Genomic DNA, 25,307 nt, shown 5'->3' with positions numbered 1-25,307 from the left:
ACAATGTTTGAAATTTCATACCGAACAATGTTCTCGATGCTTTAGCATCAGGCTTGGCAAAATCACCAGTCTTTATAAATCTGGTTGTGGCCTCTCGCAAACTCTTTGGCAAACCTCAGGTGAAAACAAGTGAGTCAAAACAAATCTGCGAATCTTTAGACTAGCTAGTGACAAACATGCAACAGTTGTAAAAAAATTAGACATTAAAAAGTAAAAAGTGCCATATTCCTGAAACATAATTCTTTTTGCAGTAAGTATCAAACTAAACCGTTATCATGTACTTCCTGCATTGTACCGTAGTATAAGTTTTAATTGACTGTTTCCTTAGTTCAAGACTTAATTTTTTAGTACAAACAACAAATAAAGCAAAACGTGATTCCAAATCTTTAAAAGTAAAAATCTAAAGCAAACAATGCAATTCTGTGCCTAAAAGTGGCTTGACATGACTGAAGTCCACTGCAATATGAATAAACAAAAAAGTGAAGCACATTGCAGTATAAGATGTCCAACATCAAAACTAATGATTTGATGTTGGAGTGGGAAACAAAATTGGAAATACAGGTACCACTGATGTTTTCATCAACGTTTTCATTTTCAAATGCATTGCCATCATTGTCATCATCATCTTCTGTGGCCATAGCAGCTTCAATATCCAGTCTTATTCGTTGTCGTTCACTGTCTTGAGTGGATTGTATCAATCAAAGGGTGTACATAAAGATTATTCATTCATTCAATTGCATTCCTATCTGTAACTGTTTCAGCATACATGTCAGCATGTATGAATACAGATACAAGCTCACTGGCTTGGCGATGTGTGTCACCGTGGAGACATACGGAGAGAGGTTGCTCCACAAAGTGCCTGCTCCAAAATTGCTGGATGACAGTGCAATGCCTTATAAGGACATATCAAAAAGTTAAATGTCGTTGTAAACCTACAGAGCTCTGGACTAGCAATAGTTTGTGTTGGCCAAATCCATGGCTGAAAATACATAAATATTGCAACAAAATGTCTGAAAGTAAAAACATCTTTATCTAATACATACCAGGAATATCTCCCGTTTTTCCAAATTGTTCATCAGTGTCTGAATCAGAATCTTCGGTTTCAGGGACTAGAAACAGAGTTTACAACTTCAAATCATAACTTTGTATCGTTTCAAAAAGAAATGAGATCGAAACTTATACAATAATCAAATGCACACCTCCTTTCAAAGCGTTTCCTAAAACACCATTTTCAGCACGTGCCAACTCCAATAAAGCTCTTCCATAATAGAAAAAGGCTTCTGCGCATTCTGGTGAAGTATCTCCAAATCTTTCAGACCTTCAAGTCAGAAGTTAATAACTTTAAGTGCTGGCAAAAGAAATGCACATAAATAAGGTACTTTGCTCAGTTAGTTTGCTTTGAACCATGCATTCAACAATGTTTTCAGCGTTACCAGTACGCTACTAAATTTCCATAGCAGCAATTGAGAGGCACACATTGTGAAAACTAGCCTAATTCATTTAATATGAATTTACATTTATCATTCCATTCATTTTTGTCATATTATATGTTAGTAGGGTGGCCCTTTTTGAGGCAATTTTTTTCATTTCAACTTGCCTGGGTGATAAATTTTTGCCTTAGCCCAAAATATTAATAAATCCAAAAATTTTTTTGAAATATGACCCTGTTTAGATCCTACCAACAGCAGTTTTAAATCGAGCCCCCTAAATCACGTTTTTAATGATAAAATTAGTACTATTTGAGCTAGATATATGTTGTTGGTATTCATTTTTATTGCTTTTCAGAAAGGAAGTCACTTGCATGCCTTGATTCAAGATTTGAACAACTTTTTATAAATTCATTTTATAGTATCAATGTAAATGCTTCTTAAATTGACCGATAAAGTGATATGATTTCTTTCTGATAGTTAGGCAAAAGACAAAGTGATGAAAGTACTACTAATTTATTAACCAAGAAGTAACAGCACATCGCATTTCACACAATAGAATCTATGTTTGCTTGGATTTTCTGGTGACACGTGATACTTTTTCCCCATCCATGGCTTTTTTTCCCTTCTATGGTGCACAAAGCTTCACCAATTTGTCGTTTTTGCCCAGCTATCCGCCCAGTTACTGTTGTTGTCAGTTTAACTCCACGTTCTACAGATTGAGTGTGACTTGGATAATTTAGATGAAGAGGATGTTCCACAAATTGCTTAATAAAGCTTTAGTAGAGAGTTTGCTTTGTTGAACCATAGAGAAATAAAACATAGTAACTTTAGCGGGTTTAACATACTTTATTTCACACAAAATATTTATGCTTAATGTTAATGCATGATTATTTTCACACAAAAAAAATGCTTAATGTTAATGCATGATTTGGTCAGGGGAGGTTTGTTTGTTTGTCGTATACAGGCTTCCACCCGGTGGTGGAAGATTTAGATTAAGTGGACGGGAAGGCAAGGAATCCAATCATCGTGTCCACCTTCAGGCATGCCTTCAAGTGTTATGTCAGAGACACAGCCGCATGCTCTTGAGCGGTGTCAAACCGGCGCCCTTTCGATTGCCATTCCAGTTCTCACACCACTCGGCTATGCAGCCGACAGGGGGGGTTCATTCAAGGGAAGGATTCCTTTTTTGTTTAAGAGGTAAGATATTGTGGAGCACCCACTGTCATATATGGTTATCATTTCTGTATAAGATGTGCCTCAAAATTTAATTTGAGAAGGAGAAATTCTTGCACTGAAGAATTTTGCGATTGACTTTCATCATTTAGTCAGGTTCACTATGTCAAAAAAAAGAGTTTTGTTCAAAATTTTTGGAGATTAGCAAACCTATACATTTTCGGAAAGCTTAGATCATGAGGAATCCGAAAAACGTTGATTACATTTGCAGAGATGTCCCCATGGCCGCCATTTTGAATTTTTAAAATGGCCGCCGCAAAATATATATTTTGATATATCTCGGCTCCTAATAAACTTAGAAACTTCATCAAACATGCTAATTCTATATTTTAAGGGTCAAGAAATCCATTAGAAGCATACCTAGATACCAAGCGTTAACCACTTTGCAATTATCCGCCATATTGGTTTTCAAAATGGCCGCCGAAATTATATTTCGTTACACTACTACTTACTAGTTGAGATATAGACTTCATTCAACATGCTAGTGCTAAGTTATGTTGACTAAGGCAGGCCTCGAAATTCGTTTTTGTTGACGGCAGACAAACGTGTCCGGTCTGAGCAGCTATCTCGGCGGACAAATTAAGTCTCACGGCGGACACACCAGTTTTAGCATCGATCGTCACGCTTAATCACTTTATCTTGATAATTCTTCGCCATTTGAGAACTATAGCTACGGTTGAGAAGTCTTTTTAAAATTTCAGCAAAGTCACTCTGAAAGGCTTTCATCAGACCAACGACGTGCGTTTGAAGAGTCAAAGCGCCGCGTAGCTGCTTAATACGCCGCATAACTAATTAACTTCCACCGAACGAGGTCGTGTGGCTTCTTACGTCACATTGCTCTGGACACGAGTTGAAAAACTTTTACACTAACGCTACTATTTTCTGTTGTGCAAAGTTTCACTAGGCTTTTTTCTTTAGGTTTATTTTTGCGAGTCATGTGAGCGAAAGTGAATTTTCTCTGGGCCTTTTCATTCTTACTGTAATACAAAAACTAAACAAATTTTGCTGCATCTTGCTGTAATAGCCTACTCGTATAATCTAATTTTGTAACCAACCTTGCCTTATCAATATTACTCGGAGATCAAAGCCAGACATTGTGACGTAAGACTTGAACTAAGTTGCGCGTGATTAGTGTAAAAGTACCGGTACTCCCATCGATTCTTAGCAAATAATTCACCTTTGTTACGCTGATTCAATGTCACCAATCGTTGAAGCAACGTAAAAATCGAAAGTTTTCCTGCTTGAATGGAAGCTAAGGGATACAGTATTAACATTTTCTAGTATGCGCGCTAGAATGCGCGTGAAATTATATATTCGCAACAATTGTTTGTGCTATGCAATGACGATTTCTTCCGCGGACATCACATGCTGTGACGGCAGACATGACCGCCGTGTCCGCCGTGAATTTCGAGGCCTGCTAAGGAGTTCATTAGAAGCAAGCCTGCACGCCACTGTCATATTTTGGACAAACAAAAAACAATTCAATTTTCCAACAGCTGTCCTGAGTCTCATTTCCAGCATTACAGTCAACGTCATTTTCGCAGTCTGTCCCACACAGGCACAAGTCGATGCAGGTCAAGTTGTTCCTTCGACACGAACATCTCTGGGTTGAGCAGTTGGTTTTGCATTGGCATCGGTCTAGCTCAGGGGTGGGGAACCATTTTAGTATTGCGGGCCACATAAAATGAGAAATAACACAAAAATTTCGAAATTTTATTTACAGATAAAAAAATGCAGCGAAGTAGACAATGATTTATTTCACTTTCACGGCTAGTGGGATGGCTAAAAGTTTTATTTTTGGTGAATCGTGTGATGTCTCCTGACACGGAAGATGTTGCAACTCTTAACTGCATCTCCACGTTTTTATCAGTCAGTCTGGAGCGAAGCTGACTTTTTGTTAGATTCAATTTGGAAAAATCTGCTCGCAACGGTAGGTGCTTCCAAACTGAGACACATATTTCAAAGCATGTTTCCGCATGACTGGAAAATCATCAGCATTTATGTAGCGTTGATAAAAGTTGAGCAGTGGAATGTTTTGGTAGCCTACCGTAAATCGGTTTCAATGTACCGTCACTGTGGATCTCTACTATTTCACGGAATGGCCCGTTTCGGCGAGTCCGATTCGACTAGTCCGATTCGGCGAGTTCCCTATTCGGCGAGAGCCTTTTTCGGCGAGTGCCCTATTCGGCGAGTTTTTGAAATTTTTAAAAGGAAATTATCGGGTACCGTAGCCTAATTACAATTGCCGTTTTTACATCGTTTTAACGTCGCTAAACGTTGAAATCGTGCAGAAAGGAATAAAAAGAAAATGTTTGAACTATTAAATTACAATTCGTCATGTCAGTTCAGTTATTTTTATTTTTGACCATCATATCAAAAACAATACACGTCAACATAGCAAAGGTAGAAGCGACAAAACGCGAACGTTTAAACGTGCTTGAATTCGTCATGTCAGTTCAGTTGTTTTTACTTCTGATCATGATATCAAAAACAATTCACGTCAACATAGCAAAGGTGTAGAAAAAGGTAGAAGCGACAAAACGCGAACGTTAAAACGTGCTTGTGACCGAAGTAAGTTATTGAGTTGAAAGAAATTTGGCAAGGTGGCATCACCTTCAGAAAAATTTAAGATATGAAGGAAAAATAAAACAAAGAAAATGTTAGAAAAAAAATAATGTTTATGTCTATAAGTTAGTACTTTTGAATAGTTAAAATCATAGGCGCCTAACTATTTTTTTGGCCGTGGGGGCGAAAGCGTGTTTCATCAGCAGCAACGTAAATTCAGCGAAATGTCACGCAGATGGATGACGTAATTATGTCGTCACACTAGCATTGCTTTTATTGCCACACTCGGAGTTATCGCTACGTTCGACCTGCCGTTAATTATTATAAACAAAGCTCGACCAAAACACATGCTATGCGTCTGCGTTGGCTAGCGGTTGATGGACTGCGACTCTTTAAGCTAAGCACAACATAAAGTTTAGCAACGAACTAGATTTATTAGCATGAAACAAGAGACGAAAAGGTTTACTAAAAGGTATACTGTAAATGGAATGAAAATACTAACTTGATCATAATTATGCTTGAAAATATACCTGTTGAAAGCAAAATCATTCATGTTTACATCAATTCAACAGCACGTCACCTTTAATAAATTTAAAAGTTGCTGACATCCCTAAACAGTCCTTGAAAAATAGTTACAGAGAGACGTTTGATTAAGTTTTCGACTTGACATTGCTCCCTTTTCACTACAATATCGCAACTTATGGCTGACCAGCTTTCAAGTTCCAATTCGTTGTAATACGCCCGTTTTCGTGTTGCAGATGAAACAAAAGATGCGCATATTCCCCGCCTTTGATCGGGTTTCCATGGCAACGGACGTGTGTGCGCCATGCAGTTTGCGCGAGTCCGTTGTTGTGTTGATTATGCCGCTTGTGCGACTGCGGGCAGTGCGGTTTGTACCAGCCCTTGTTACGTTGGTTAGTGGTAACCTCGGGCCGAGACTTCAAATTCATTTTCACAGCAAGCGATTCACTGCCGCGACAATTCTCTGCAGAGGTTTCGACTTTCGAAAGCGACAGCGAGGCTGTTTGCAAGCGCATTAAGTTAAACGCACGCTGCGTCAACGTAGCAAATTATGTTGTTTTTGAGTGCATTCAACATCTGATGACATTGAATCGACGCAAAATGGTAGATTTTTGCTATGTCACAGGCAGCAAAATCAGTCATTTTTACATTGATTCAACGTCTGCAGACGTTAAATCAACGTAAAAATGACAGATTTTTTTGTCTGGGGTGGGATTGTAGCATCGCTACTCGTTCTAGTGATTAGCCTATTTACTGCGAAGCTGTTGCGGTTTGCATTTAAAAATGTTTTCCTGCTGCCGATCGCTAGTTCATCTATTGTTTTATGTATCAATGCCGCATAAAAAGTTGCTCCCATGCGGAAATATGCGTGGGGGCCTGGTCCCCACGGCTTAGGCGCCTATGGTTAAAATGATTAGTTTGGATCAACAACTGTGTGACCTACACTCCTACAGCTTAGATTGAAAGGAAATTATCGGTTAGGCTACCGTAGCCTAGTTATCCCGACCAGCAAAAATTTGTTCCAAGAACCCAGTTAGCCTAACAGTTCATTTTTACATTGTAGTAACAGAATGAAAAGGCTAACCAAGTGTGTGGCCTATCGTTTTAACGTCGCTAAACGTTGAAATCGTGTAGAAAAGGGTGCTTAGGATACGTTGAAACTGAGAAACATTCACAGAAGCCCTACGATACGTTGCATTTTTAAGATAATGTATTCAGACGTTGAATCAATGTACAAATGAAATGTTATGCTAAATGGGTTCTTGGAACAAATCGTAGGGCTTCTGTGAATGTTTCTCAGTTTCAAAGTATCCTAGTCAGCAAAAGCTCCCTTTTCTACACGATTTCAACGTTTAGCGACGTTAACACGATAGGCCACACATTTGGTTAGCCTTTTCATTCTGTTACTACAATGTAAAAATGAACTGTGTTCTTGGAACAAATTTTTGCTGGTCGGGATAACTAGGCTACGGTACCCGATAACTTCCTTTCAATCCAAGCTGTAGGCCACACATTTGTTGGTCCAAACTAATCATTTTAACTATTCAAAAGTACTAACTTATAGACATAAACATAATCTATTTTGTTTTTTGTAACATTTTCTTTGTTTTATTTTCCCTTCATATCTTAAATTTTTCTGAAAGTGTTGCGACCGTGCCAAATTTCTTTCAACTCAATAACTTACTTCGGTCACAAGCACGTTTTAACGTTCGCGTTTTGTCGCTTCTACCTTTTTCTACACCTTTGCTATGTTGACGTGTATTGTTTTTGATATCATGATCAGAAATAAAAACAACTGAACTGACATGACGAATTCAAGCACGTTTAAACGTTCGCGTTTTGTCGCTTCTACCTTTGCTATGTTGACGTGTATTGTTTTTCATATGATGGTCAGAAATAAAAACAACTAAACTGACATGAAGAATTTTAATTTAATAGTTCAAACATTTTCTTTTTATTCCTTTCTGCACGATTTCAACGTTTAGCGACGTTAAAACGATGTAAAAACGGCAATTATAATTAGGCTACGGTACCCGATAATTTCCTTTCAAAATATTCAAAAACTCGCCGAATAGGGCACTCGCCGAAAAGGGCTCTCGCCGAATAGGGAACTCGCCGAATCGGACTAGTCGAATCGGACTCGCCGAATAGTAGCAGACCCACTATTTCATGTTGGAAGTTACTAGGTTGCAACCACATTGAAAGGAGAGGCAAAAATATCTAACTCCATTTCTTTACTTTTTATGTCCAAAAATCTTGCATTAAATGTCTCCATAAGATTGACACATAGGCTACATGGGCGTATTTGGCTGTTGTAGAAGGCTCTTGCAAGATAGGGAAATGCGCGGTGTCATTGTTTTCAAGTTGTAGCCTACTTTCCATCCACAGACGTAGTTTAGCTTCAAATGATTTCACTTTTGCAAACAAGGAGCCCAATTTTGACGCGGGCCACATAGAACAGTCACGCGGGCCGCAGGTTCCCCAACCCTGGTCTAGCTGAATAATGGCTTGTGGTGCAGGTAGAATCTCTGTGATAATAGGTGAAATCCATGCCGAAGTGAATCAAGGAGCTGTCGCCACATGACAGTGGCTTGGCACCAGACACGACTCTGAATTCGCACGCGTTCAATGTGCTCCTCTAATGCACCAATTGTTGGAGGCAAGTTTTAATTCTCCGCCAAGTTTTTGCAAAACAAGTGCATCTCAGTTCATCTTTATGTGGACACCCTTCAGGCAGTAATCGTGCAGACAAAGTTGGCCAGCATTTCTTTCTCATTCTGAGATAGTGTGCTGTCCTCAGGTAATTGTATTAGTGCCCTGATTGTTTCCATTCCTGCCTTCAAGTACTGTTGGAACCACTTGGTTTTATCCAATCCTGAAAATCTGCCAACATTATCAGCTCCACTGAAAGTATGGAATATGGGTAATGCTTTTGCCTTCTCTTGTCCTAGAGCTCTCCATATTGGTGCGATCACCAGTGTACCTGATAGCATGGAAATGGACGAGTGTTTGCAGAGTTGGTCGTAGTTTGCAACAGCAAGGACAAGAACGTCTGTGTCCAGACTGAAGAAGACTAACTGTGCACCAGTACTCCGCTGTGATGCTGATTGATTGATTGAATCTTTATCCTCAGACTGGGAAAGCTTCTTGTAGAGCTTAATCCTGGCAGTTTCGCATACTTGTAGAGCAGCGTTTCTTAACCGGGGGTGCTAGCACCCCTTGGGGGTGCTGGAAAAGACTGTAGGGGGTGCTAAATGCATGCAGTATTATATAATATCAAAAAAATGCCATTTTACATTTCTGCATTTTCGTCTTATTGCCAGTATCAGCAATTGTCATATCAATGATTGCTGTTTCGAAATAGCCTACATGATTTGCTGTTATTGTAGTCATCTTCGAGTCAAGTACGCAAATTGATCCTGAGTAGTTTCTGCGAACTTACCTGGTGGGTGCTTTGTTGTAATATTGTTGCTCACCTCTCGCTTCCAGAAACCACCATGGCAAAATACGTTCCCACAAATCACTCACATCCACAGTGGATACAGCAGCCCTTCTTGGCAGACATGAGTGATGATAATAAACTAAAGAAGGAGCTGATTGACATGCAGATGAATCAGAGTTGTCGGACAAAATTTTGTCAACTTTCGCTTGCTGATTTCTGGTGTGATCAGTTGACAGCATATCCTGCATTGGTACGAGCAGCATTAGAATTGATCGTTCCATTTCCGACTACGGTACCTACCTGTGTGAAAATGCATTCTCCACCATCCTCCAAATCAAAACAATTGGCCGGAACCGCCTTCAACGTGGGTCGCTCCACGGTATGAGAGTGGCTTTGACCAACACGAAGCCTCGAATAAAGAAATTGGTCACACATCAGCAACAACAGAAATCGCATTGATAGGCTACATGTGTAACTAGTTACCCAACTGTGTAACATAAGTAATAAGTATGCTTAAGTCTTTCCATGTTCTTTCACTATTCTCGGGTTTTCCTATTTTTTTTATCACCAATGAGTCAATGACGACAGTAGTTTTGAAGAATAAACAAAATGATCAATTTGTACATCGCTTTCCTTTCAATAGTGCAGGCCAAAGTTTAATAGCGGTGCCGAAATTTTGACATGCTTTTTAATCACTGGCGGTATATTTTGTATTTTTTTGTCGCCTAACAAACTGTGCTGTTGTTGAGAGTTGATTCTATGGTTATAATTCAATTTCTGTTGGTGAATGAAAGTCAAATACCAAATCCTAAATCAACTTCGTTAAAACAATTGCACACTGCACAGTTTGTTAAACAACAAGAGACTTCATTACAAAATATATCGCCAGCAATCCGAAGGCATGTCAAAATTGCAGCCTCTAACCTACTAAACTTTTGGTAGGCACTGTAGTAGTCGTATGTCAACGATAGTTAGGGGGTGCTAGACTGTTCAAGCCTGTTTACAGGGGTGCTAGAGTCAGAAAAGGTTAAGAAACGCTGTTGTAGAGGCTTTGAATCACTGACGCAGGCCCGGTCACCGAGATTGGCAGAGTGAAGTTTCCGATTGTTGAAGTCTTGTTACCGGGGAATTATTCCATCCATTAGATGCCGCTGAATGGAGAGCAGTCCTTCACGTGAGTTGCTCAAGCGAACGCCCTGAGAGTCGAACCAGCGCCACTTGATCATGAAGCTTCTTCGTTCCAGAAGTGACGCGCTAACCAATTGAGCTATCGGGGCGGACATGATGCTGCGAGGCAGATCATCAAGGTGTCAGCTTCTTCGTGATTGTTCACTTCAAACGTGATGTTTGAAGATTGCTTCTGGTGTGGCCTGACGCTGAAGTTATCACCAGCTTTGGAGAATGCTTGTTGTATCCGATTACTTCTTCAGCAAGATACTGTGTCAATCTGCTTTCGTTTGGTCATGGGACAGGAACCTACTGAGTGGTATGTGCTTGATTCTGGTGTCATCCATGATTTGGTATTAGATGGGATCTTTGTCTTTTCGTCGTCTTGCTCTAGTTTTCTGTTTCAAAGAGTCAGACTTGTACGTGTCGAACACCAGAATAATCTCGTCAAACTCTGCTGTCAATGTCATGAGCTTGTCATTGAAGCGTTGGCTAAGATCTTTGACCATCGTGTAGGCCCCGTATTCTTTGTCATCTTATGGACGACCACCATGCTATTGACAATGGCAATTTTCTGACTCATGTGCGATGCCGATGGTAACAGTTCTGTATCAGCAGTGTCAACGCTCTGTCCACCCGATGCTGGTTCATGCTCTGTTCCATCAGTTTCAACTAGATGCTGCAGCCTGCAGGCAATGGATGAGCTTTGATTTATCAGTGCATGGTAGAACTGATCCATCTGGAGCAAATAGTGCTCTTGGTGTGAGGGTGAATTCATAGTTACCGATTAGAGATGTACCGATACCAATATTTTGGCCGATACCGATATCACTTTTTAGGCCGATACCGATACTGATACCGATATTTTGGCCGATACTTTGGTGTTACAAAAAGAAGCAATTTTAGTATTTGCAAGGAATTATATCAAATGCTAAGTTTTACCTTATTTGCATAAAACTATTAAAAAAAGCTTTAAATTGGCATAATTTATTAAAGATTCAAGAATCCAATCTCAACCGCATTGTTGTGTCATAATAGTAGGTTTTAGTAATGAAAAGCCACCGTAATTGATGATTGGGGTATAAGGGAAGAAACATTACATCATAATTGGGGTTTCTGAAAAATTAATAAAGTGTTTGCGCAAACTCTCCAAATAGGCTATCATAATTGATAATAAGATGTAAAATGTAAACCAAGTGATTTGTGTAGTCGTACAAAAAACTATTCGACAAGTAATGTGCAACCTAAGGGCGCTTGTTGTTTGGTTGAAAAGCTTTTGCCAGGCCAAGACTACCCAGGTAGCAAAAATGCACAATTCTGCATCGCTCCCACCCCGCCAAATGCTCAAAAAACCCGTGCAACTCGGCTGCCCCCAGCAAGCCGGCTCCAATAGTCGGCGATTCAACTTCCACCCTTAGCCGCAACAAACTCACCAAGCCCAAACAATGTCACGGCAGAATAAGTAGGCCCAAAAAGAAAGCAATGGGACCACGAATCCTCACCAAACCAATCAAAATGGTCTTGTTGCGCCCAAGATGACAACCTCATTGCGAAGAAAGGAGCGTCCCCCCCGGCACAAGGTTGAGCACTCACCAGCACAGCGAGCTGCCGCGACCCCCCAACCACAACGGTGGAGCTTCCACACTAGCCATTTCAATTCTTGTCGATGTCAATTCTTGCTACAAAACGGCTGCCGAGAAACATATAGTTGATTGGATGGTCTAAATGGCTAGCGTGGAAGCTACACCGTTATGGCCAGCGAATCGCAACAGCCCGCCGCACCAGTAAGCGCCCAGCCCCGTGCCGACAGCAGGGAAGGAAACTCCCCTCCTGACAATGAGACCGCCATCCCAGGCGCAACAAGACTACTTATTGATTAATTCAGTGAGGATTTGCAGTCCCACCGCCCCACCCCGAGCCCACCCACTCCGCCACAACATTGTTCAAGCCTGGTGAGTCCACCACAACGAAAGGCGGAAACCAAATCACAAACTGACAGAACCAGCCCACCAAAAAACAACCAAGCCACACGGGTCCCTCAAACGTCCAGCAACACAAAAACGATGCAAAACTACACATTCCCGCCACCTGGGTAGTCTTGGCCTGGTTTTATCCTCTGCTGAGAGTATAAAAAAAACACAAATGATAAATATTGGAGAAATTGAGTCTCCTTCACAACTTAAGAATCGAACAACGCAAAACTGCCGAAACAAAACGTTTAGTTTGAGTGAAAGAATCACTGTAAGCAAACAATGCCAAAAGGTGCGCGCATGATGTCATGGGACTGTGAGGTATTAAAAATTTGAACAGGTTGTTATTTTTGGGTCTGCTACTATTCGGTGAGTCCGATTCGGTGAGAGCCTTTTTCGGTGAGAGCCTTTTTCGGTGAGAGCCCTATTCGGTGAGTTTTTTTTTTTTAATTATTGCGCGCCGTAGCCTAATTATCTCTGCCGTTATAGGGTTAGGGATAGGGGTTAGGGGATAGGGGTTAGGGGATAGGGGTTAGGGGATAGAGGTTAGGGGATATGGGTTGGGGGTTTTTGGGGTTGGGGATTTTTGTGTTTTTTTTTTGAATTTTTGTTTGAAAATTATCGGGTACCGTAGCCTAATTAAAACCCCTAACCCCAAACCCCCTAACCCAAACCCCCAAAAACCGCAAACCCCAACCCCCAAAAACCCCCAAACCCAAAAAACCCCAACCCCAAAAACCCCCAACCCCAACCTCCAAAAACCCCCAAACCCCAACCCCAAAAACCCCCAACCCCAAAAACCCCCAACCTCCTAACCCCAAAAACCCCCAAACCCCCAAAAAACCCCAAACCCCAAAAACCCCCAACCCCAAAAACCCCCAACCCCAAAAACCCCCAAACCCAACCCCAAAAACCCCCAACCTCAAAAACCCCCAACCCCAAAAATCCCCAACCCCCTAACCCCAAAAACCCCCAACCCCAAAAAACCCTCAACCCCCTAACCCCAAAAACCCCCTATCCCCTAACCCCAAAAACCCCCAACCCCCTAACCTCTATCCCCTAACCCTATAACGGCAATGATAATTAGGCTACGGCGCGCAATAATTTTAAAAAAAAATCTCACCGAATAGGGCTCTCACCGAAAAAGGCTCTCACCGAATCGGACTCACCGAATCGGGCCATTCCGGTTATTTTTCTACTTCAATGTGACGTTAGTTACTACTTTAAAAAATCTATATTTTTGTTTCCGCAGAAAATCCGCAGCAAACGCCTTTTTTTACATGTTTAGTATCGGCCACAGTATCGGCCAAATTTTGCCGATACCGATGCTGATACTCAAAAAATGGCCGATATCACCGATACCGATATATCGGTACATCTCTATTCCCGATAGCATTCTTCTGGTCAATGTCCCGGCTTGATCTGGATAGGACCATGAAGCGCCCGTAGAGATCTTTTGTTTCTTTCAAATCGACCGACTGGTCACGAACCTTGACTGTTTGCTTCTTGTTTCTTGACATGTACATGGGGTTGTTCTGCTTCTTAACTGGTGCCCATAAGCTGACATCACCATTAATGCGTTCTGCAACACACTCTTTGTAGAGCTGTTGTCCCTGCTCATCAACGGTCAGGATCTGTTTGACATTTTCTTGTGGAACACATGCGTGTGTGATGAAGTTATAAAACTCATCACCTTCAACTGCGAATGGATTTCTGTGACTCAGTATGGTAGCTTTTATCTTGTCAACAGCTTCATGCTCTTTCCTGACAATGGCTGGTTGTACTTCAGGGTGACTTTTTTTTTGGAAGAAGTGTCTCCAAACTGCTCTTTGAATTTTTCTAAGAGGCGCGACAGCTTTGGTGCAGCCAAGAAAAACCGTTGCCGGGGATTCGTGTTGTTAGAAATGCCAATTAGTTCAGAGCAGACTTTCATCATCTTGTTGAACTGCTCGCATGCACGTTCTACACCAATGGACACAAATGGGATCTCACCCTTGGTAACAGACACATTGTCTTCTTGAAGTTTACACCAAGTCTCTGGGTGGTTGATCTTCAGGTCATGCAGAGTTGGTCGTAGTTTGCAACAGCAAGGACAAGAACGTCTGTGTCCAGACTGAAGAAGACTAACTGTGCACCAGTACTCCGCTGTGATGCTGATTGATTGATTGAATCTTTATCCTCAGACTGGGAAAGCTTCTTGTCAGTTGACAGAGTTGACAGAATCGCCGCCTGGAAGAAGAGAATGGAAGCAAAGGGCCTAAGCGTGAACATGGGTAAGACCAAAATAATGATCTCTGGCATCAACCAGAACTCCCTAAGAAGATCAGGAAAGCACCCTTGCTCGGTATGCCTAAGTGGAACTGGTAGCAACTCTATCTTCTGCACCAATTGCTCCCACTGGGTCCACAAAAAGTGTAGTGGAATTAAAGGGTCACTCAGACCGGACCCACACTACTCATGCCCACGCTGTCAGGGCACAGCAAGACCAATAGATGGCAGGCCGGTAAGCGAGGTTGAGATTGAAGGTGGCACACTTGACGTGGTAGCTGACTTTTGCTACCTTGGTGATACCATGTCTTCTGGAGGGGGGTGTGAGCATGCGGCTATAACTCGGTGCAAGTCAGCCTGGAAAAAGTTTAGAGAACTTCTCCCTATCTTCACAAGCAAGCAACTTCCTGCTGCAACCAGAGGACAAGTTTACTCCAGTTGTGTGAGGAGTGTCATGCTCTATGGCTCTGAAACGTGGGCTACTTTAGCAAGCACCGTCAAGCGCCTACAACATAATGACAGAGCGATGGTAAGATGGACCTGCCTGGTCGGGCCTGAGGACAACATCCGGTTTGAGACTCTGCTATCAAAGCTCAAATTAAAAGACATCAGTGAAGTCCTCCAATTAGGCAGACTGAGATGGCTTGGTCACGTTGAGCGCAGCTCAAGCTGGATCTCACAGGTCAGATGTGTCAACATCGCAGCACAGCGGGGTCAAGGTAGACCAAAACTTTCTTGGGAAGAACTTGTAAAACGTGACCTTGTAGCCCTGAACATGGACTCTGCCAACCCAATGAATCGCGAAGTGTGGAGGGGAAGACTTCGTTCTCGACAGACAGACAGGCCACACCCTCGACATGAGGATTAATTCATGGCCTGTATAATCTAAATTGGTTGATGATGATGATGCATATCTGCAATATACCGTGGCCAAAGGCGCTTGTACTTTATCCGATCTAGGGCTTATTCAGTTCCTCACCAGCTTGCAAATGGAGATTGAGATCTGCATTCCAGGATGCCTCGACAAAAAATAAGATCGTTTCCACACGGTGAACATAGTTCATCATTGACTTGAACATCGCATTAGAGGACTTCTCCATTTCCCATGCTTTCGATTGCTGCATCACATCTTCATCTATGAGGATTTGTTTCAGATGGTCATGAGCAGTCGAGATGGATTCAGGACTAATGTTTCTGTTATCAGATGACGATGTACATGCCTCTTGGACCTTATCTGTTGATCTTGAGCAGACAATCTTCAGATGTGGCTTCTCTGTGAAAAACTGATCCAAGGCCAGTTCATACAAAGCTATGTAAGTGTGGATGTGTGCACGAAGAGTTCTCTTGTAGTGCGCATTGCGCACACTTGAGAATTTGTCTTGTGGTTGCAGATCCATACACATCGGCTTCGATCCAGGCATTATCATTCCCAGAGTTCTCTATAGAAGTTCCGAGAGCTCTTAGTGCAGCCATCACAGCATGCAGCTCACCCAGTCTGAAAACAATTTCTCTTTTCAGGTCGACCCGTGCGTCTAGCAACTGCACTGCCTTTTCGTAGAGGGCCATGTCGAAGGTTATCACAGTTGGGTACCACTGACCAACGACTAAAGTCTTCAGCTGGGATACTTGTAGAATCACAGTCAGCATAGTAGGCCACTCGTGAGCAACTTCAGATAGCAGGGGCAGTGCACCAACGTGAGTGAGTGGCTGGCAAGATGAGATGAGTGACTTGTATCCTGCCCATCCGGGAATCTGGCTCTGTTCATCATTTGCTCTTGCTCTGGACAAAGTAGATGCTGTGACCCACCCTAACTGGGTCAGTTCCTACTGTTTTTTTTTCGCTGAGCCATTTTGGTCATTTGTCCGAAATGACTTGAAAAAATTGGTCATTTTTTATTTATTTCGGTCATTTTTTCTGATGAAAATATTTCCTTTCAAGTATTATAGCTGATACAACCCAAAATTTTCACTTCCTGACTAGCTACAACATTAAGTTTTGCTGAGAAACGTTGTCGTGTTTCTCAGTGAAACTTTGAAACAGCGTTGTCGTGTCATTTTGATCGAATTGACTATGTATTTTTTCGGACATTTTGACCAAATTGACTATATTTTTTTCGGACATTTTGCTAAAAAATCGGTCAATGACCAATAAAATAAACCCAGGTCAGTTCATATGACTGAGCAACACCTGTTGTGTTGGCCTCAAACCCCCACGCTCTGTTGTCAAATTCTGGTTTTGACTTGGCACATGACTTAATGGGCACATGATATGGAAGAACTGATAAGTTGTTAGCGGTAGTAAGTTCGAGCTTTGGTGCGACTAGTTCTCCTGGAACATTTGCTTTCTGATACATTGCAGTGATTGTTCCATGTGTGGTGCCTTTCCAGTAGGCTGACAACAAATACGAATAAACACTTTTTTATTTCATTATTTTCATTTTTTATACTTAATTACGGACAAATACGACGTAACACTGTACATAAGTAGTAATGTAACGAAATATAATTTCGGCGAACATTTTGAAAACCAATATGGCGGATAATTGCAAAGTGGTTAACGCTTGGTATCTAGGTATGCTTCTAATGGATTTCTTGACCCTTAAAACATAGAATTAGAATGATTGATAAAGTTTCTAAGTTTATTAGAAGCCAAGATATATCAAAATATATATTTTGCGGCGGCCATTTTAAAAATTCAAAATGGCGGCCATGGGGACATCTCTGCAAATGTAATCAACGTTTTTCGGATTCCTCATGGTCTAATCTTTCCGAAAATGTATAGGTTTGCTAATCTCCAAAAATTTTGAACAAAATTACATAACGAACCTGACTAATTGGTGGTGCGCCTAATCTTGAATTAAGGCATGCAAGTGTCTTCCTTTCTGAAAGGCAATAAAAATGAATACCAACAACATATATCTAGCTCAATTAATACTAATTTTATCATTAAAAACGTGATTTAGGGGGCTCGATTTAAAAATGCTGTTGGGGCAGGGTTTAAACAGGGTCAGATTTCAAAAAATTTTTGGATTTATTCATATTTTGGGCTAAGGCAAAAATTTATCACCCAAGCAAGTTGAAATGAAAAAATTGCCTCAAAAGGGGCCACCCTAAATGTTAGTGACAAACACAATGTGATATACCACTATGCCTCCAAAAGAATGTCTTGAACCAGACTGGCTAAGCTCAATGTCAACCCATTATCCACAAGGTAATTAGGTCTATGTTAAACAGTAATAGTACTAGGGTAGTTGCCTAAATATAAACCAATCTATTTACTGTACTGCACATGCAGCTTGAAAGCATTCCACAGCATCGGGAAAATCGTTGCATAAGAGATTTTTCTTGCCATTAGCCAGGTTTATGGCATAATCACGCATCAATTCTTCATCGCTACAAATATAAAACTTTTGATTAAAAAATCATCAAATAAAATGCTTTAAATATTCAAGAAACTTAAAAAATGTTGATAAATGATATGTATATATATAAAGAAAAGCTTTACAAATAATAAAAAGTTTTATAAAAAAAAACAGAATCTGGAAAAAAGTCCATATTGTACAGGACACAGGTACTGGGACTAATGATCTGGTCAGAGGTTCCAAGCATCTTAAAAAACTAATTATTATCAGAGATGTACGTATACGCCGCAAATTCTACGCCGTAGACTTGCGGCGTAGACTTTTTGTTTACGCTCACGGCCACATTTTTTTGGATAGTAGTCGCTTGAGGCTACGCCGTAAAGTTTTCGCGGTTTTTTAGCGTATAGCGCCAACGCATACTTTTTAATGTCTTAGCTGTTGTTTGCATTTTTTTCTCAAACTGGGAAATGTTTTTTTTTCGCTACAACATGCCGACAGGCCTCGAAACAACTTTTTCTTCCGGCGACAAACGTGTCCGACTGAAGCAAGCTGTTCGGCGGCCAATCACACGCACATGGCGGCCATCGGAACCTCGACACGCATTGACATACAGTCTTCAAAATTAGCACATTTTTACTTCAGCAGAAGCGTTGCCGAGGCCAAACGACAAAAGTTGAAATTGCCTTGGCAATTACTGTGAACGTTTATTACAAAACAATTGTACCTAAACATGCAAAATGAGAAGCGAAAAATATACTAGAGTAGTTCATCACGACCGCACTGTTTGATTTGTTGTGATGTAATAATACCAAAAGTAGCGATAAAGCGAGCAACAAGATATCAATCAATCAAACATTTTATTTTTCGTCATTAACGCGTCCGGGACGAAAAAGATACTAACTACAAAAATCCATAGGTTATAGACCTACCAGCTCGTTAATGAACGGGAAAAGGTGGCAAAACCTTGGAAGGTCAGGCCTCGAAATTTACGGCGGACACGGCGGTCATGTCCGCCGTCACAGCATGTGATGTCCGCGGGAAGTACCATCTAGATCAGTCATATTTGTCCGCCGAGAAATACTACAATACAGGAACTAGCAATACAAATCGTCATTGCATAGCACAAACAATTGTTGCGAGAATATAATTTCCCACGCATTCTAGCGCGCATCTAAAAAATGAAAATACTGTAGTGTATGATATCCTTAGCTTCCATTCAAGCAGGAAAACTTTCGATTTTTACGTTGCTTCAACGATTGATGACATCAAATCAGCGTAACAAAGGTAAATTCTTCGCTACGAATCGATGGGAGTACGGTTTTTCTACAGCAATCACGCGCAACTAAGTTAAAGTCTTACGTCACAATGTCTGGCCTTGATATCCGAGTAATATTGATAAAGCAAGGTTGGTTAGAGAATTTGATTATACGAGTAGGCTATTACAGTAAGATGTAGCAAAATTTGTTAAGTTTTGGTATTACAGTAAGAAAGAAAAGGTCCAGGGAAAATTCACTTTCGCTTACATGACACGCAAAAATAAACCTAAAGAAATAATCCTAGTGAAACTTCACACAGCAGAAAATGGTAGCGTTGCCGTTAATGTAGAAGTTTTCCGACTCGTGCCCAGAACATTGTGACGCAAGAAGCTACACGACCTCGTTCGGTGGAAGTTAATCAGATATGCGGCATATTAAGCAGCTACATGGCGCTTTGACTCTTCAAGCGCACGTCGTTGGTCTTCTCAAATGGCGAAGAATTATTAAGATAAAGTGATTAAGCATGACGATCGACACTAAAACTCGTGTGTCCGCCGTGAGACTTAATTTGTCCACCGAGATAGCTGCTCAGACCGGACACGTTTGTCCGCCGTCAACAAAAACGAATTTCGAGGCCTGAAGGTTTAAAACGTGCCTGAATGGAAAATTATGTAGTAGGCTATATATCAGTAGTTAGCACGGCCACACGCTGTCGTCGCACGCTGTTACAGTAATTCACGGGGAAAAAAGTAAGTTAATTTTGGGTTGATTCAACGTTCGAGTCAGCACACATCGATTTAATTTTCCCGCGGGTTAAATTGCGTAACAACAATGCCCAATAAGAAATTTAGGTTTGTTTTACATTAATTCGACATGTAACAACGTTGAATGATCATAAAATAACGTTAATTGCTCAACCAGGTACGGTAACAAATTAATAGCTCCCTGCGAGAAGATTGCCTCGATTGACGTATACACTATAATATAATTTCGACACAATTAGGATACTGCAAACAACACAAAGTATGTTTGATAAAGAACTAGCTGTCAGAATCGGAATCATCAGATGCTGTATCGGAGCATGAGGTTGTCGCGTCGCCACTGGAATAAGACACATCAAGAGGCTCATCGCTTGGCTGTAAATCTACACTGTCTTCGCCGTTCGCAATGAAGCGTCCACGTTTTGCGGCTTTCGGGCTTTGATACTAATCCACACGCCTCTTTCTTTTTCGTAGAGCTCCATCAGGGTGTTGACTAAGGAACAAATCTATGGCTGTGCCATAACGACTGGGAGGAATGTCTAACCCTAACCTTACAAGCGCTCTTGTGGCCTCGGCATTTTTATTGCCGAGGCCACAAGCTAATGCCGCATGCCGCAAAGCTAGGCCGCATGCTAATGCGCCATTCATGCATCTGCGTCAGCAATGAAGACTGAATATATCACATCAATAAAGTGTATTGTGATGTCACTTGCATCCTGCTTATGTTAGACATCAGCTGCTGGGTCAATCAATTTAATGTTAAGAATTCAAGCATAGACAGTGTGTATTGTGATTGATCGGGTGCTTTGACTGCTTTCTAATCCTTTGTGATTATAAGTGGCAAAGTACTTTATTCACAAGGCCGCTTGCGCAAAATTTTCTCGGAACTTCATAGCGGACAAATGCGGCCGACGGAAGGGCGAGACCTGGCGAACAAAATCTCGGTTTTTGTAGGTTAATCGTGGCCATGGCCGCGATAGCCGCCTTCAGTTTCGAGGCCTGCGCCGATACCTTCCAGCGCTGCAGTTGAAAGAATGTTTTCAATGGGCAAACGCACATTCAAACCAAAAGGCAGCAAAATGTCAGATGAACACTTTTAGATGCTTGTGTTTCTTCGTGGAAACTCAAAATAAGACGTGTTTGTTTCGAGTGGTTTATGCCGTGTGAATGTTCGGCACCTAGTAAACAAAATGAGTTAACGCTAGTGTATGCGCTGACGCCGCCAACTTTTTTACAAGTTGCGTTGACGCATACCGCGTATGATTTTTCAAACGTTTGCGTTTACGCTGACGGCGCCAATATTTTTTGTATATGCGTAGCCGCGTACATCACTAATCATTATATTGTTTTAAAAAAGAGATGAAAGCCTTAATTTTACAAAGCTATGGAGAATCGTAAACTGTATAATCGTAAATCTAATATTTGGTTTATTTCTTGCTATTTTGAGTAAACTTTATCTAAAATATATAAATGTTTGTTTTCCTTTTGGTGTGTATTTTAAAGAGCAGGAGCGTATTTTTCTGTTACATTTTTTATGTCTGCAATGACAAAATTGTCCTTTCTGTAAGGTGGCAATTGACTAGTAGACTGTAAGGCTGTTTTGATGTCTCCCAGTCAGCTTGTGCCACTTTTGCAGTGTATATATAGGATAGGCTATACAACTTGTATATTTCGACCATGTACTAGTCCTGGCAAATAAACCATTGATTGATTGAACAATAAGAATTGTTTTATTGAGGTCATTTTGCCAAAACTGATAATAATTTTGTACATGTAATGTGATTTATATAGTCACAGATATCTTCCATGTATTTACAGTAAGAACAATATATTTTACTGACTACGATCTGAAACATACCTCTGTACGTTTTTATCTGCTGTAAGACCAGTAGGAGGTGTGGAGGTACTGTGCATTGTTGGAATTGAAAAATGCAATATTTTCAATTGTACAAATAAACTAAAAATAATAAGTTGGCCTGAAAATTATTCACAGTGTTAGATGTAAGCTTAGTGGCTGAATAATGAGAGCACCTGCACAACGCTCAAAAGGATAACAGTTTCACACTTATGAAGGGTATGTGGGTATCAAGACATGCTTGAAAGTACGGTAGACACTGTAAGAATGGCTTCCTTGGCTTCTTGTTTGCTTAATCTAAATGTTTTAAAACAAATTATAAAATTAGAGTGACTAATCCTCAGTCTACACTAGAGCTGGGCGATATTACAATATTTCGATACGATATTTTTTCGGAAGCGATATTTATTCACAAAGCTCCGATTTTATCGTTTACAAATGTACCGGTACTGAAATTATAGCAACATTTTCGCATGCGCAGTGACACAGACATCGATGCGCAGTGACACAGACATCGCATGCGCAGACAACCCAGTGTGTGTGTGCATTGTTTACGCATTGCGTGCAGTGTTTGTGATTACGCAATCCTGCTTATTGATTCCCAGGTGTTGCGTTGTTGCGAAGGATGAAGTTCGGTAAATACGATAGGAAACTTGCAAGCTGACTTAATTTACGTAGCATACCATAGCGGCCGTAGCATAGTGTAGCGGCCGTAGGGTAGATACTTTATTTTGTTTTGCTACTCACAGCTGTACCGGTATCTCTATTTTGCATCAAAAACTATCAACAAGGATTGCTGCATCTGTACATGGTGGCGAGCTAATGCACTGACTTTTCCTTTACTTGCAAAAGTTGCAAGAAAACTTCTGTGCATTCAAGCCACCAGTGTTAGTAGTGAAAGGGTGTTTTCACTTAGTGGCTCAATTGTTTCCAAGAAGAGATCGTGCCTAAAACCCTGCAATGTCAACATGCTGACATTTTTGCCCAAAAATCTTTAGTTTGCGACAGTTAAATCACAGCATTGTTTGCAATATTTTGAATACAAGGGTTTAATACTATACATTCTATGTTTAATATAATTGTTTAATATAATACATTCTATTTGAATACAAGGGTTTAAGGATTCTATTTGATAAGGTTATATCCTGCTTTGTAAATTTGTTAATGTAATTATGCCACCAAAATCAAGCAAGGTGGATGTGAAATGTGGCTCATGCCCAAGTAACATTTTGGATGGGGAGGATGCATTGCAGTGTGATATCTGCGACATGTGGCATCATCCAAACTGTGAAGGTGTCAGTAAAACCATCTACGATTTCCTGAATGACAATAATACTATTTGCCTTAAGTGGTTTTGTCGTAAGTGTGAAACAACAACGGCAAAAATTCTTAAGAGCATGACGGAATTAAAGACGGAACAGGCAAGACTGTCCCAGGTTCAGCAGAAACAGCAGATAAAAATTACTGATCTTGAGAAAGAGGTGGAGTCAATAAAAGTAACACAATCAAAAGAAGAAATGACACAAGAAGTACTTTCTGAACTCCAAGATCGAAAACGAAGACAAAAAAATGTTGTAATTTTCAACCTTCCTGAACCACAAGGAGCAGCCACAACTAGTCAACAAAAAGAAGTCGATGCCATTAAGTTACATCAAGCAATTAATGAAGATGTTAAATGCGACATTGATGTATCCAACAACAGAAGGCTTGGCAAACCTAAGAAAGATGGAGATGCTCGACCATTACTGGTGACTCTGAAAGACGAGGACGATGTATCTGTTTTGATAAAAAATAGCAAAATTCTGAAAGAGTCAAAAAACTTATTTGTGAAGAAGGACTACACCCCACTAGAAAGACAAAGGTGGAGAGATCTACTGACAGAACTAAATGCAAAGAGGAGTGCATGCACCAGCGATGTCGAAAAATACAAATGGCAGATCAGACAGATGAAAGTGGTAAAGGTGAACATGAAATGATCACCTCAACAGAAAATAAAGAGTGCCTTGTTTTATATACCAACTCGGATACACTAACTAACAAACTAGATGAATTGATTGCCAGAATACACCAAGTAAATGCAAAAATAATTGTTGTTGTTGAAGTAGTGCCTAAAAATTCGAAATTTGGTTTAACTTCACAAGAGCTAAATATAGATGGATTTAACCTTTTCTGTGACATTACCAATAATGGTAGGGGTGTTTGTATATACGTCCATTGTTCATTGAAGTGTGTTAATTGTACTAATATTCCCTGTATGATTCCTGATACCGTGTTTGTTGAAATTTCAACAGCTAACTGCAAAAATTTGGTTGTTGGGGGAGTATACAGAAGTCCCAATAGCAGTGAAGCAAGAAATCAAGAAGTAAATGAAATGTTGAGACAACTGTCATCCCTGAACTGCGACCTCATGCTTTTAGGTGACTTCAACTTTCCTGAGATTGACTGGAACGTGCCTTCCTGCTCTAAACCCCCTACCCACCCTGCCAGTATTTTTCTTGAAACTACAAGAGATGCATTTCTTGAACAGTTTGTGACAGAACCCACAAGAGCGTCTTCTCTTGGGAAATGCAATACCCTAGACCTTATTTTTTCCAACTGCCAAGATTTAATTTCACAAGTACAAGTTGGAGCACCGCTTGGAAAAAGTGACCATGTCACACTACTGGTGTCCATTGCTTTGTCTTCCTCATCAGTGAAGAGCGCTGCTACAACATGGTTTGATTACAATAAGGGGGATTACGAGTTGATGAGGAAAATGCTTGGACATACTGACTGGGAAAGTATTGTTTCTTGTAATAATATGAATGTTGACACTTTGTGGACAAGAGTGAGTGGGGAAATTATTGCAGCCAGAAATGCCTGTGTGCCCAAACGAAAGTGCAACGAGAAGAAAAGAAAGAAACCTGCCTGGCTGTCAGTCGATGTTCTCCAACAGATTAGGCAAAAAAGGAAAGCATACAGGAAATGGCTTAAAACAAAAACTGCTGCTGCTTATGCCAAATACACTCTCGCAAGGAATAAAACTACCAGAACAATACGTAATGCAGTCAAATGTTATGAACAGACTGTGGCTTCTAAACTCCCCTCTGAACCAAAACAATTTTGGAACTATGTAAAAAGCAAGACCAGATTTCGGGAAAATGTGGCAGACATATCAACTGAACATGGACTGGAAACTCATGATCAAGGGAAAGCAAATGCATTGTGCAAAGCTTTCTCATCCGTTTTCACCGTCGAAGATGATGGCCCGCTGCCAGAATACAATGTACTGAAAGTCCCTTATGCCATGAGTCAACCCCAAGTTTCAATGAAAGAAGTCGAAGACTGCTTTAAGAATCTGAATGTGTCAAAGTCAAGTGGACCTGATGAAATCCATCCTCGGCTCCTAAAAGAAGCCACTAGTCAACTACTGTCCCCATTTCAGAAAATGTTTCAGCTTTCTCTTGATACAGGACAACTTCCTCAAGTCTGGAAAC

General features: G+C 40.8%; 1 protein-coding gene across 3 annotated transcripts in view; it reads right to left on the bottom strand.

Annotated features, from left to right (window-relative positions):
• LOC145781821 (protein HGV2-like) overlaps positions 1-25,307 on the bottom strand; it is a 34,820-nt gene that overhangs the window by 6,962 nt on the left and 2,551 nt on the right. The window contains exons 2-6 of one of the 3 annotated variants that reach the window (XM_082593497.1): positions 21,835-21,933; positions 17,877-17,990; positions 1,200-1,318; positions 1,044-1,109; positions 566-679 (exon numbers count right to left, since the gene is read on the bottom strand). In XM_082593497.1, coding sequence (XP_082449623.1) covers positions 566-679; positions 1,044-1,109; positions 1,200-1,318; positions 17,877-17,990; positions 21,835-21,933 — 512 coding nt within the window. Of the gene's footprint in view, positions 1-21; positions 115-565; positions 680-1,043; positions 1,110-1,199; positions 1,319-17,876; positions 17,991-21,834; positions 21,953-25,307 lie in introns of all 3 variants that reach the window. The other 2 variants (XM_082593498.1, XM_082593500.1) reach the window with 2 other exon arrangements.

This window comes from Aplidium turbinatum, chromosome 13, assembly GCF_918807975.1.
Source record: "Aplidium turbinatum chromosome 13, kaAplTurb1.1, whole genome shotgun sequence".
NCBI lineage: Eukaryota > Metazoa > Chordata > Ascidiacea > Aplousobranchia > Polyclinidae > Aplidium > Aplidium turbinatum.
Note: the sequence above shows the minus strand (reverse complement) of the source record. Positions and strands in the feature narration are given on the sequence as shown.